At 41.3% G+C, this 12320-nt stretch overlaps 1 protein-coding gene across 1 annotated transcript in view; it reads right to left on the bottom strand.

Annotated features, from left to right (window-relative positions):
- Positions 1 to 12320, bottom strand: part of LOC126014385 (cadherin-related family member 3-like) — a 101198-nt gene that overhangs the window by 14445 nt on the left and 74433 nt on the right. The window contains exons 10-12 of the mRNA XM_049777674.1: positions 10748 to 10850; positions 8030 to 8128; positions 5443 to 5672 (exon numbers count right to left, since the gene is read on the bottom strand). Coding sequence (XP_049633631.1) covers positions 5443 to 5672; positions 8030 to 8128; positions 10748 to 10850 — 432 coding nt within the window. The remainder of the gene's footprint in view (positions 1 to 5442; positions 5673 to 8029; positions 8129 to 10747; positions 10851 to 12320) is intronic.

Raw genomic sequence — 12320 nt, 5'->3', positions numbered from 1 at the left:
CTTGATCATTTTTTGATTGCAGTTTTCCTTCGAGTTCTTCGATGTGCTTCTCCAACTCTGTGTTTCTGCTTGTAAGGCTTGTTACTTTGTCTTTTAAATCCTTCACTTCTTTTTGTATGGAATCTCTCATGTTCTTTGACATTTCTTCTTTAATTTGGCTGATTCTTTCATCCATGGCTTTCTTATACTCGGTTGCTAGGGTTTCTTTCATCTGTTTTAGTAATTCTTGCATTTCCTTCCTCATGACCGCTTTTAGGTCTTCTTCCCATGGATCTGTGCGTTTTGGTGGACTTGGAAATTTAATAGGGTTTGTCATGTTGTCTCCAGATATTAGGGATTTCCTTGATTTACGCATAATTCTTTGTATTTAATGGTGTGTTTTGGAGTGCTGTGGCTTCTAATTTCGGCCTGCTTTGGTCCCCTTCCTGAAGGTGATTCTAGAGGATGCTGTTGGGTGGGCTTGTTGAACCTGGCTCTTTCTCCTCCCCTTTGCTACCTAGAGTTCGGCCCTCCTGCAGTGGGTATTATTGCTTTTCTACTCCTTATTTCTGTCGGCGGTGCAGTTCCACTCCTGGCCACACTGGTTGCTGGCGCTATTGAGCCTAGCTCCCAATCCCCCCTCCTTTCTCTGGGAGTCAATGGAGCTCTGCCCCCTCCAAGTTTCCCTTGAAGGAGTTCCCTCAGTCCGACCCTTCAGGCTCTGCCCTCACCCTTGGGGAGTCCCTGGTCCACTCCAGGGTCCAGGGGGGTGGACTGCTCTAGGTCACCTGCGAGTCCAGAAGGGTGGCCCTATCTCCCCCCGTCTATTTGGGTTGCTCAAGTTGCCGTTCCAGGTGCCCACCTGGGGGAAGGGACTTGCCCAAATCACTCTCGCAGGCGCTCGTGGTCCCTGGGATGTGCTGGGCTAGGCTCCCGCGTGAGGCAGCAGGGACTCACCCAGGCCTCCCAGGCTGGCGTCTGGGGTCTCCGGGGGATGTGGTGGGCTAGGCGCCCGCGTGAAGGAGCAGGGACCCGCACAGGCCTCCCGGGCTGGCGTCTGGGGTCTCCGGGGGATGTGGCGGGCTAGGCGCCCGTGTGAAAGGGCAAGGACCCGCGCAGGCCTCCCGGGCCGGCGTCTGGAGTCTCCGCGGGATGTGGCGGGCTAGGCGCCCTTGTAAAGGAGCAGGGACCCGCGCAGGCCTCCCGGGCCGGCGTCTGGGGTCTCCGGGGGATGTGGCGGGCTAGGCGCCCGTGTGAAAGGGCAAGGACCCGCGCAGGCCTCTCGGGCCGGCGTCTGGGGTCTCCGCGGGATGTGGCGGGCTAGGCGCCCGTGTGAAAGGGCAAGGACCCGCGCAGGCCTCTCGGGCCGGCGTCTGGGGTCTCCACGGGATGTGGCGGGCTAGGCGCCCGTGTGAAAGGGCAAGGACCCGCGCAGGCCTCTCGGGCCGGCGTCTGGGGTCTCCACGGGATGTGGCGGGCTAGGCGCCCGTGTGAAAGGGCAAGGACCCGCGCAGGCCTCCCGGGCCGGCGTCTGGGTCTCCGCGGGATGTGGCGGGCTAGGCGCCCTTGTAAAGGAGCAGGGACCCGCGCAGGCCTCTCGGGCCGGCGTCTGGGGTCTCCGGGGGATGTGCCCGGCTAGGCTCCCGCGTGAGGCAGGAGGGACTCACCCAGGCCTTCCGGGCCGGCGTCTGGGGTCTCCGGGGATGTGGGGCTAGGCGCCCGTGTAAAGGAGCAGGGACCCGGGCCGGCGTCTGGGGTCTCCGGGGATGTGGCGGGCTAGGCGCCTGTGTAAAGGAGCAGGGACCCGCGCAGGCCTCCCGGGCCGGCGTCTGGGGTCTCCGGGGGATGTGGCCCAGCTAGGCTCCCGTGAGGCAGGAGGGACTCACCCAGGCCTCCCGGGCCGGCGTCTGGGTCTCCGGGGATGTGGCGGGCTAGGCGCCCGTGTGAAAGGGCAAGGACCCGCGCAGGCCTCTCGGGCCGGCGTCTGGGTCTCCACGGGATGTGGCGGGCTAGGCGCCCGTGTGAAAGGGCAAGGACCGCGCAGGCCTCTCGGGCCGGCGTCTGGGGTCTCCGCGGGATGTGGCGGGCTAGGCGCCCGTGTGAAAGGGCAAGGACCCGCGCAGGCCTCTCGGGCCGGCGTCTGGGGTCTCCGCGGGATGTGGCGGGCTAGGCGCCCGTGTGAAAGGGCAAGGACCCGCGCAGGCCTCTCGGGCCGGCGTCTGGGGTCTCCGCGGGATGTGGTGGGCTAGGCGCCCGTGTGAAAGGGCAAGGACCCGCGCAGGCCTCTCGGGCCGGCGTCTGGGGTCTCCGCGGGATGTGGCGGGCTAGGCGCCCGTGTGAAAGGGCAAGGACCCGCGCAGGCCTCTCGGGCCGGCGTCTGGGGTCTCCGCGGGATGTGGCGGGCTAGGCGCCCGTGTGAAAGGGCAAGGACCCGCGCAGGCCTCTCGGGCCGGCGTCTGGGGTCTCCGGGGGATGTGGCGGGCTAGGCGCCCGTGTAAAGGAGCAGGGACCCGGGCCGGCGTCTGGGGTCTCCGGGGGATGTGGCGGGCTAGGCGCCTGTGTAAAGGAGCAGGGACCCGCGCAGGCCTCCCGGGCCGGCGTCTCATATTCTTAATAAAGGTTGGATTATAATTATGATGAAAGTGGCAATGATGATGGGAAAGATTCCTAAATTTGGGACTCTTACGACCTGTCTCTCATGTCTAAACTTGAAAGACACACTTATTTAAATCATCTATTTTTTGCTATATTTTCATGTTATATCTTCATGTATTAAAATGTATAAGCTCCCTGAAAGCAGACATGGTGTCTTATACTTTTTTTGTTATCTAGGATGTTATGCAGAGAACATAGAAAACAAAAATTTTGAAAGAATTTTAAGAAATGACATGCCTATACCTTATCTTCAGCTATAAAAAGGTATATAAAAGAAAAATTCTTTATTTTTTATTTTTTGGGTCACACCCAGTGATGCTCAGGGTTCTTACCCTGGATATGCACCCAGAAATCGCTCCTGGTTTGAGGGACCATATGGGATGCCAGGAATCGAATTGTGGTCCATCCTGGGTCAGCCGTGTACAAGGCAAATGCCCTAGCGCTGTGCCATCCCTCTGGTCCCCAAATCCTTTTTATAAGAACAGAGTTTCTTAAAGTCAGTATTTTAATCTGCATTTCCTCCTTTATAATGAGTTAATGATAATTGCATAATTGTGTCATCCTATATTATTGAGAAATTTACTAATGTCTAAAGGAAAATTTTTACAGCATTCTGATCCGTCTCATATCATAGGCATGTTCATGAGACAAGTAACTCACATAATCTCATCGCATCACTATAGTTCAGTCCCTGTGAAAGTCATTTAATTGTTGAAATGAATGAATTTGACATTTTCTTCACAACGACACACAGAAAAACCTAATCTCCACAAAAAGTGTATTCCAGAGGGGTCTTTGTATAGTATCAGGTGATGTATAGTGATTTATCAGGCCAAACAGGGCCTTAACATTCTCCAATCTTCCTTTGTCACTTCTCCAACTAAGAAGGGGTAAACCTTATAGTCATTAATAATTATTAATCAGACAATGGTTCATACTACAAGATCAATACAACACTAATCACTTTTTTTTTTTTTTTTGGTTTTTGGGCCACACCCTGTGACGCTCAGGGGTTACTCCTGGCTATGCGCTCAGAAGTTGCTCCTGGCTTCTTGGGGGACCATATGGGACGCCGGGGGATCGAACCGCGGTCCGTCCTAGGCTAGCGCAGGCAAGGCAGGCACCTTACCTCCAGCGCCACCGCCCGGCCCCACTAATCACTTTTTTGTCTTTCCAAAGTCCTTTGAATTTGCTAAAATAATTTTGAACTTTACACTTTCCCAATTGATGTCAAAAGAATACATCTTGGTTAATGACCTTCCTTGAAAATTTACTCAGTGATAGGCAGTCAATATTTTAATATTGTTCTATAAATCATATGAATAAATTCAGACAAGAATACATTATTCTGTGCCTCAGTTTCCTCACCTGTGGAATGGAAAAAAACAATAATAATGCCAAAGATTTCTGTACCTTTGTCCTTCTTCCCTTATGCCCTGGAAAATTTAGTACTTTTCAGTTAGAAAAATATAAATCAGATTAGCCTGGATTCATGTTTGGAGAGTACATCAAGTCTGTTTCTGGGAGAAGCTTCCTTGTTGCATATTATTGTCTCTGATTGGACCAAAATGAGAACTTTAAGAACACTTTTGCACTTATAAGGATTCCTGCCCCCTCGCCAGATTGTACCAGCCAGTATAGACTGAGCAGTAGAACCCCTTTAAACCTCAATCTTCCTTTAAATTTTTTTGTTTTGTTTGTTTTGATTTTGTTTTGGGACCTTACCCTGTGGTGCTCAGGAGTTACTCCTGGATCTGTGCTCAGAAATATCTCCTGGCTGGCTCAGGGGACCATATGAGATGCTGGGGATTAAACCCAAGTCTATGCTGGATCAGATGCGAGCAAGGCAAATGCCTTACTGCTGAACAATCTCTTTGGCCCCAACCTCAAGCCTCATTGATCTTCACTATAGAACTAAAAATACACCCAGGCACATTTCTCTGCCATCTTCTATATATGCAATGGATGTTCTTTGTATTCTCTTGTCATTCGTGCTTGTCATTCTCCCTCATGAATTTGTATGAGTTTCCTGGAAAACACTACCAGAATATACATAAAGTCAGGACTGGAGCAAAAGAACAGCAGGTTAGCACATTTGGCTTGCATGCTGCTGACCTGGGTTTAATTCCTGGCAATTCATATAGCCCCTTAGCATCACCAGGAGTGATCCCGAGGTATAGACTCAGGAATAAGTCCTGAGCACTACCAGGTGTGGGCCAAAATCCAAAAAGAAAAAAGAAAAAATTACAGAAAAAATAGAAAAAAGAAATGAAAAAAAGAGAAAAGAAGAGAAGAGAAAAGAAAACTATTAATTCAGTCTATCTCTGGCTGGTCACATATCAGACCCACTCCCTTTTTTTTACATTCTCCAGTCTGTGTTGGTGGATATCCTTCCCAATTTAAGTTGTTTCATTACTAGCAAAGCCCCTTTATTCAGGTACTTCTGTGATTTTTCTAGGATAACAATATTACTACCTACCCTGTTATCAAAAATTGAAGAATAACTTCACCAATACATAAAATATATCCAGTACAAGAACTGGCACATGATGAGTACTAGACAAACATTTTTTGATATAAATTTTGTGAACTCATGAAAATGAGATGAATTAGCAGAATATTTTCAACCAAGTCTCAAACTTCCAAGGTATGTTCTTAAAATATACTACAGTTATGGATTCTTAGAAAGTCAGATCAAGTTTGAGTGTCTCCATTCTCTGTGGCATATTGCTTGGTCGTTTTTATTATTAGCACATTAGCACTTAATGTACATCCCTATTACTTTTAGATTTGGGGATCATTATTTACCATAGTCGTTGCTGTGCGAGGATGAAATTTGTCACAGTCCACACCTTCCACAGTGAGGTTATATTGCTTCACAGTCTCGTAGTCTGCTTGTGTCATGAGTTCAATCATGCCAGAAAGAGGATGAATCCAAAATCTTTGTATAATCTGTAAATCACCATTGGTTATCTTGTACTTTACACAGCTTGGGTAGTCTTCATCAATGGCAGTTACTCTTCCAACTTTGTAGAAAGCTATCAATAACATTCATTAAGGTTCATTCTTGTCATGCAGATGTACTATTTTTACACTGATTTGGGGGGCCCTTCTCAGCAGCTTTAAAAAAAAATCCTGGGATATACTCCCAATTATTCTCAGCTAACCAGGTTATTAAATTGCATGCTTGAGCCCAAGAACGTGATACTGTTTAGGTATTTAAGTGACAAAAACCACAAGAGCAACATCTAGTAGTGTCTGGAGGCAGATACTCTACTTTAGAAACTTAAAATATTTCTGTTTTGCTATTAGAATCATATTTTCTCTAAGCATCAACATGGATTTTTCTTTTTAGACAATGAAATATGTTTAAAAGTTTATTTCTGGATGAGGGATAAAATATTCAGTCTTCTTTCACTTTACACCAAAGGCTATGAATAAATTAATATGAGTTAACTGTAGCAGTTACCTTATATGAAATATATTATATCTATTTTTAACCAGGAATTATGTATCAGGTAATAGCTAGCTGAGAAATTATGCAATAACCGCAAAGTTGAGATATTTCCCTGGGTAAAAATTAAGTTTGGACAAAAAGGGCTTCAAATATATGCCCATGTAAAAGTAGGATTGATATTGCCATGACTTTAATGCTATGCATTAAAGATATTTGGTTGTTAATCAACTCATGAGTTCAGCGACATAAATATAGTAGCCTTTTAATGTTCCTGTTAATTATCCTTAATGTACCTGTTAACAATAGCTCTTAAAGTACCTAAAATAACAGGTCATGTATCTGGAGCCAGGGAACCAGAGTGAAGGAGCAGAAACTATTCAACAAATGGCCAGCCTTGTTTGATGCTGTCAAAGTTCACTTCCAACCTGCACAAACCACAGCATTTGTCTGTCATATGTCCCATTCTGAACAAACTTCAAATATACCAGGTGTTTATATCACCAAGGCTTTTTTTGAGTGAGCGTAGGAACCTTCCCCTGTATATTCCTTCTTTTGGAAAGTCTGGCAGCTCTCTACACTCTCCAAAGGGTCACAGTATCGATAATAGTGCTTTGAATTTCTGAACTTCATTTGTTTTACGCTGTCCTCACTATAGAAACACACCGATTTAACAGAATGAACAGTTAACAAGAGGAGCCTACTAAACCTTCTGCCATTGTACTAATGCCTTCATTGGAGATAATCATTTTCACCAATGTGCTTGCTACTGCAATTTTCTTTCTTGTTTTTAACATTCTTTTTTTCCTTCCTTTTAATCTTTTTCAATAACTGTTTTTACTTCTCTGGAAACAAATGTATTATGATCAAATATGTCAACTATGTGATGCATCTTCTTTAAATAAATTTTAAAAAAATTCAAGTAGGGACCAGAATGATACCCACAATGGGTAGAGCATTTGCCTTGCATGTGGCTGACTTGGGTTTGATCCTCAGGATCCTAAATACTACCCTGAACCTGCCAGGAGTAATTTAGGAGTGCAGAGCCAGTAGTAATCCCTGAGCATCACTGGATGTGGCCCCAAAACAAAACAAAACAAAACAAAAATTTCAAGTAAAGTTTCTGTGTGTGTTAGGGGAACACATCCAGCTGTGCTCAGGGTTTACTCCTAAATCTATACTCAAGCGTCACTCCTGGTGAGTTCTGGGGACTATATGTGGTGCAGGGGATCAAACTCTGGTTGACTGGGTGCAAGGCAATCCCCAATCTTCTGTACTATCACTCTAGTCCCAATTCAAGTAAAGTCTGAAGGACAATTAATCTAGGGTAATTGAGGAAAGAATGTGTTCCTCCACTAGTTGACATAAGATCCATGCATTACCTCTGATGTCCTTTCCAAATCTAATTTTCCTTGCTCTATTTTAAAAATATTCTTCTCTGCATTACTTAGACAATAACAAGACTGCGCAGAAAATAACAAAATTCTCCATACCTTTTTTAGGCTGGGATGAAATTCAGAGACAATAGGATTGGTGCCCCATACAATTTCCTGAGCCATACCAGAGAAATCCCTAAGTGAAAAGCAGAAGTACTGAATTCTGCCAGGTGTGGCCCAAAAACAAACCAAAAAAAGCCAGAATAGAGGCAATAAGAGAGCAAACAATAAAATTAATGCCAGGTATTCTTGACCCAAAATTCTAGCTCAAATTTCTAGCTCAAAATTTTAGCTCAAAATTTAATAGGAGGCATTGGAGAACTATCAAGAAAATACACAAAAGACATCAGCAATAAAAATTCACTACTCTGATTGTCTAAAGCCCACAGAGCATCCTCACCACTTGCAATTTGTCAGCATTTTAATCTTTCCATTTACTCATTTGAGATATAGTAAAAATTTCCTTGTGCATTCTTTAACACCATAGAAGCAAAATATATCTTACCTCCTGATGTTTCTGGAACAGAGAATGAATAGTGTGAGACTTTAAATACAGGGCTAAACTCATTGGCGGGAGCAATCTCTACGATGACAGTCACAGTTGCTGGAAAATTGAAAAGTGAATAAACATTTTGTTGTGGTAGTGGACTTATTTTTATAAAACAGCTAACAGTATTTCCAAGAACAATCTTCCTGGAGAATTTTAAAATTAAGGTTAATCTTTTTTATTTTTTCGGTTTTTGGTTTTTGTGCCACACCCGTGGAGTTCAGGGGTTACTACTGGCTCTGCGTTCAGAAGTTGATCCTGGGGACCATATGGGATACCGGGGATCAAACCCAAATCTATCCTAGGTAGACCGAATGCAAGGCAAATGCCCTACTGCTGGGCAGTAGGTTGATTCTTACTGCACTCAAATGATCCTTGTTTCTAGAATCTGCATTCTTGAAGAGCACAATTAATTCTGATGCTAATCAAGCCAATTAGTCAAGCTTTTTATGATATAATGAATGCCTTTATAGAAACACTCCATCCTACTTTAGGGATGGTCAATGCTCAGGGGTTGCTCCTAGCAGCACTTGGGAGACCAAGATTGAACCTGAGTCTCAGCCATGCAGAGCATGCATTCCAGTCTGATTAGCTATCACTCCAGTTTCTTAGATGACATATTTTATTTAATGTTATTTCTATATGTATTGTATATGTATTTCTAATTATATATTACCTCCAGAAGACTTTATTAGGTTTATCGTGAGTACAATATCTTCTATTAGAGTTTATTCAGATGTTATTTTCACCTAAGCCTGGGATATTCTACATTCTGAATGTAATATATATCCAAACAGGTGGAATAGAATGAGACTTGGAAAAACTATGTTTATGAATTGACTTTGACATATGCCTTGTGGCCTTGAACTAGCTCAGCTTCACAGAGACCCATTTTTATTGTCAATGAAAAAGGAATAATACCACTTTCATTTTCCCACCTCAGTGTGTATTTCAAGACTAACATCTTGCTCATGAAGGTTTTTAATATGATGAAATGCTAACTGAAAAGCAGTTATTATATTTTATTCATCTCGGCCAGATGTTTGTATATTATGCCTTCTAGAAAATGAATTCTATATTTCAGAGTAATCAACTTAAATTAGCATATCATAAAATTTGAAAAAATAAATTTGATAGCTAATATATAAGAAAATAGCAAACAAGAAAATTTTTATTACAAAAATAAAATGTTAAGTAGCATTTAGTAGGCCAGGCACTAACTTGGCAGTAAAGTTATTTTCCCTTTTTAGCAGGAAAAATAAAGTTTGAAGTTCACAAACAAATTTTTCCCCAGAGGTCATATAACTAAAAAGTCATGTAGTATATATTGGACCTTATTTATTTGCCAACATGTCCCAAAATGTCTCCTTTAAGATGCTACTGTATAAAATGCTAAGGTGCTACTATATAAAAGGCAAAGTTAAATAATGATGAAAAGGTTCTTTTAAGACAAACTTTCTTAGTGCTTCCAATTTACTTTATATACTTTGAATTTCTAGCTATATTAAATCCCAATTTCATTTGAACATGGAATTCTTTAGTATATTATCTTATAGAAATATTGTTCTAAAGGACATTTAAATTTTTATTTCCTAAATTATGTTTGTTACATGTGTCAAAACATTATTTGGGATCCATAGAAATTTTCCTTAGGAGAATATGTGACATTCTTTATATTTAATATATATTTTATAATGTATACTTTCTAGAACTAGATCCTATAACTTTCATTACCATTTCAAAGTTTTATTCTATAAAGACTTTGTATGAAGCACTGTTCTGTAGAGACAGGTGATTTATATAAAATCTTTATATTTCTTTCAGTAAATTCCATTACATGCTACAAGAGCAGGTGTCATTTATAGCTTTGCCATTCTATAAATTTTATTACATCTATAACAACTAAAATCTATGCTAATTATTTGCTCCATAAATATAGAGAAGATCACATGTGGGAGATTATAAACACTTTTTATAAGCAGTAGCAGTTGCTGTGAATATACTAGGGAATGGGAATTAGAGAGAAGATGGATTTATGATGGAGTGATTTTTTTCTTCATATTATAGAAAGGCTCAGATTTTTTCCTGACCCAAGTCATAGATTCTTTTTAGACTAGTTTAGCAATCAGGATAAAAATTGTAAGTAGACGTATTTTCTTTCTAAAGTGGTAGTTGAGCAATATGTCAAGTTGATACATGAGACGATGCAATTCCACCAGTAATGACAGAGAAAGTGCAAAAACACTTCTGGGCGTATTCTTCTTCCTAATCCATTGTATTTTACATTTCACTTTTCAATGTAAATGAATAATTCAGTCTACAAATCATATCTGTAAATGTATCCCCATTAAAACCTTTATATCAAGTGTATCAAGAGAGACCTAAAGAACATTGACCCTGTTGCTCAAAATTCAATATTCACCTTCTATATTTTTCAAACATTTAGTATAGAGACATGCCATAATCCACAATACATAACTCAAATTTGTGTTTCACAATGCTTTGTGATTGACAAACATAATATTTACTCTAAAATGCTAAAGGGTTTATGATTTTTCTATTTTACCTAATTTACAAAAATCATGGCAAATATTATGAATCTTTAGATGGGAAAATCTAAAGTGAATAGTCTATTAAAAAGACATTTACTGCTCCTTGTAAGGTTACCAAGCTTACCTGTGTGTGAGGAATGTAGGTGATCAAATACTAAAACTGTCATTTTGTAGATATGTCCAGCTGCAATTATCTCTGGGTTTTCATAATCCAATTCTTTAGAAACCTTATTTCAGGATACATTTTTAAAAATAACATTATTTCAGAAAAATAATATTGAACTTAAAATTTATAGATAATTTTAACATATTATAATTTCAAAATTGACACGTGTTCATCATCACTTAATAAAAATTATATTGGAATACATCTGAGATTGATAAAAGACTGGCATACAGGGGCCAGAGTGATAGTACAGTGAATAAGACGCTTTTCTTTCATGCACTAACCTGGGATCAATTCCCTGACTCACTATATTCCTGATATATTCCTAATATATATTATGCTATTATTATATATATAATATATATATATATATATTCCTGATCCCTGCTAAAAGTGATCAGTGAGTGCAGATTCAGGAGTAAGCCCGGATTATTTCCAGATATTTCCTAAAAGACAAAGCATACCCAGAAAGACTAACATGCAGAAATAAATATTTGGGTAATATAAAGGGATATCTCTGGTTATCTTTCAATTTTGTTCATTTTAATTTTTATTTCTTATGTCTTAGGAGCATACCTAGTGGTGCTCAGGACTTATTCCTGACTCTACACTCCAGGATCACTTCTGGCAGACTCAGGGCCATCTGGGATACTTGGGAATCAAACTATGTCATTCATATGCAAGGCAAGCATCCTATACACTGTGCATGTACACACACTCTACACGGTACACCCAAGCCCTAATGTTACTAAATTTTTTTTTGGGGTCACACCTGGCGGTGCTCAGGGGTTACTCTCAGAAATCACTCCTGGCAGGCTCAGGGGACCATATGGGATGCCGGGATTCAAACCGATGACCTTCTGCATGAAAGGCAAACGCCTTACCTCCATGCTATCTCTTCGGCCCCTAATGTTACTAAATTTTAAACAAAACAGTACAACAAAAGTGCAAGTATTTCTTTTGTCTTCATTTCATGCTAATTATGTAAACAGGCCATAAAAAGAAAAATTGCAAGTATGTTATAAATAATAAAGAACTGCAACAAATGTAATTATTTCTATTATGAGAAGTTATTCATGTTTTATAATATTGTTGAGTACCAACTTAAGTCTTAGGACAGGGTACATTGATAGGCATCAGGGCCAGAACAACAAACAATATGAAATTGCAGTAGGGATTTAAAGACAGCTCTCACGCATAGTTTTGGCATGACTCACAGATGACATTATTGGAATTAGTCAATATGACACCAAGTATCCAAGTTTTTGTAAACAACTATACAGTTTTCAAGTGCCCTTCTATTCCACCTCTTAGATATTTATTTAATGCAGAATGTAGAATGTCATGTGCTCATTTGAGAATGATACCTTGATAAACTTGCTAACGGAAGAAATTGTATACTTGTGACAAACAATAAAGTCTTCTGGGGAAAATATTATCATACATATAATTATATTTTATTTATACATTGTGTATACACATAACACTATAAATAAAGTATGTTATCCAGGAGGCTGGGGAGATAGCTCAA

This window comes from Suncus etruscus, chromosome 7 (assembly GCF_024139225.1).
Source record: "Suncus etruscus isolate mSunEtr1 chromosome 7, mSunEtr1.pri.cur, whole genome shotgun sequence".
NCBI lineage: Eukaryota > Metazoa > Chordata > Mammalia > Eulipotyphla > Soricidae > Suncus > Suncus etruscus.
Note: the sequence above shows the minus strand (reverse complement) of the source record. Positions and strands in the feature narration are given on the sequence as shown.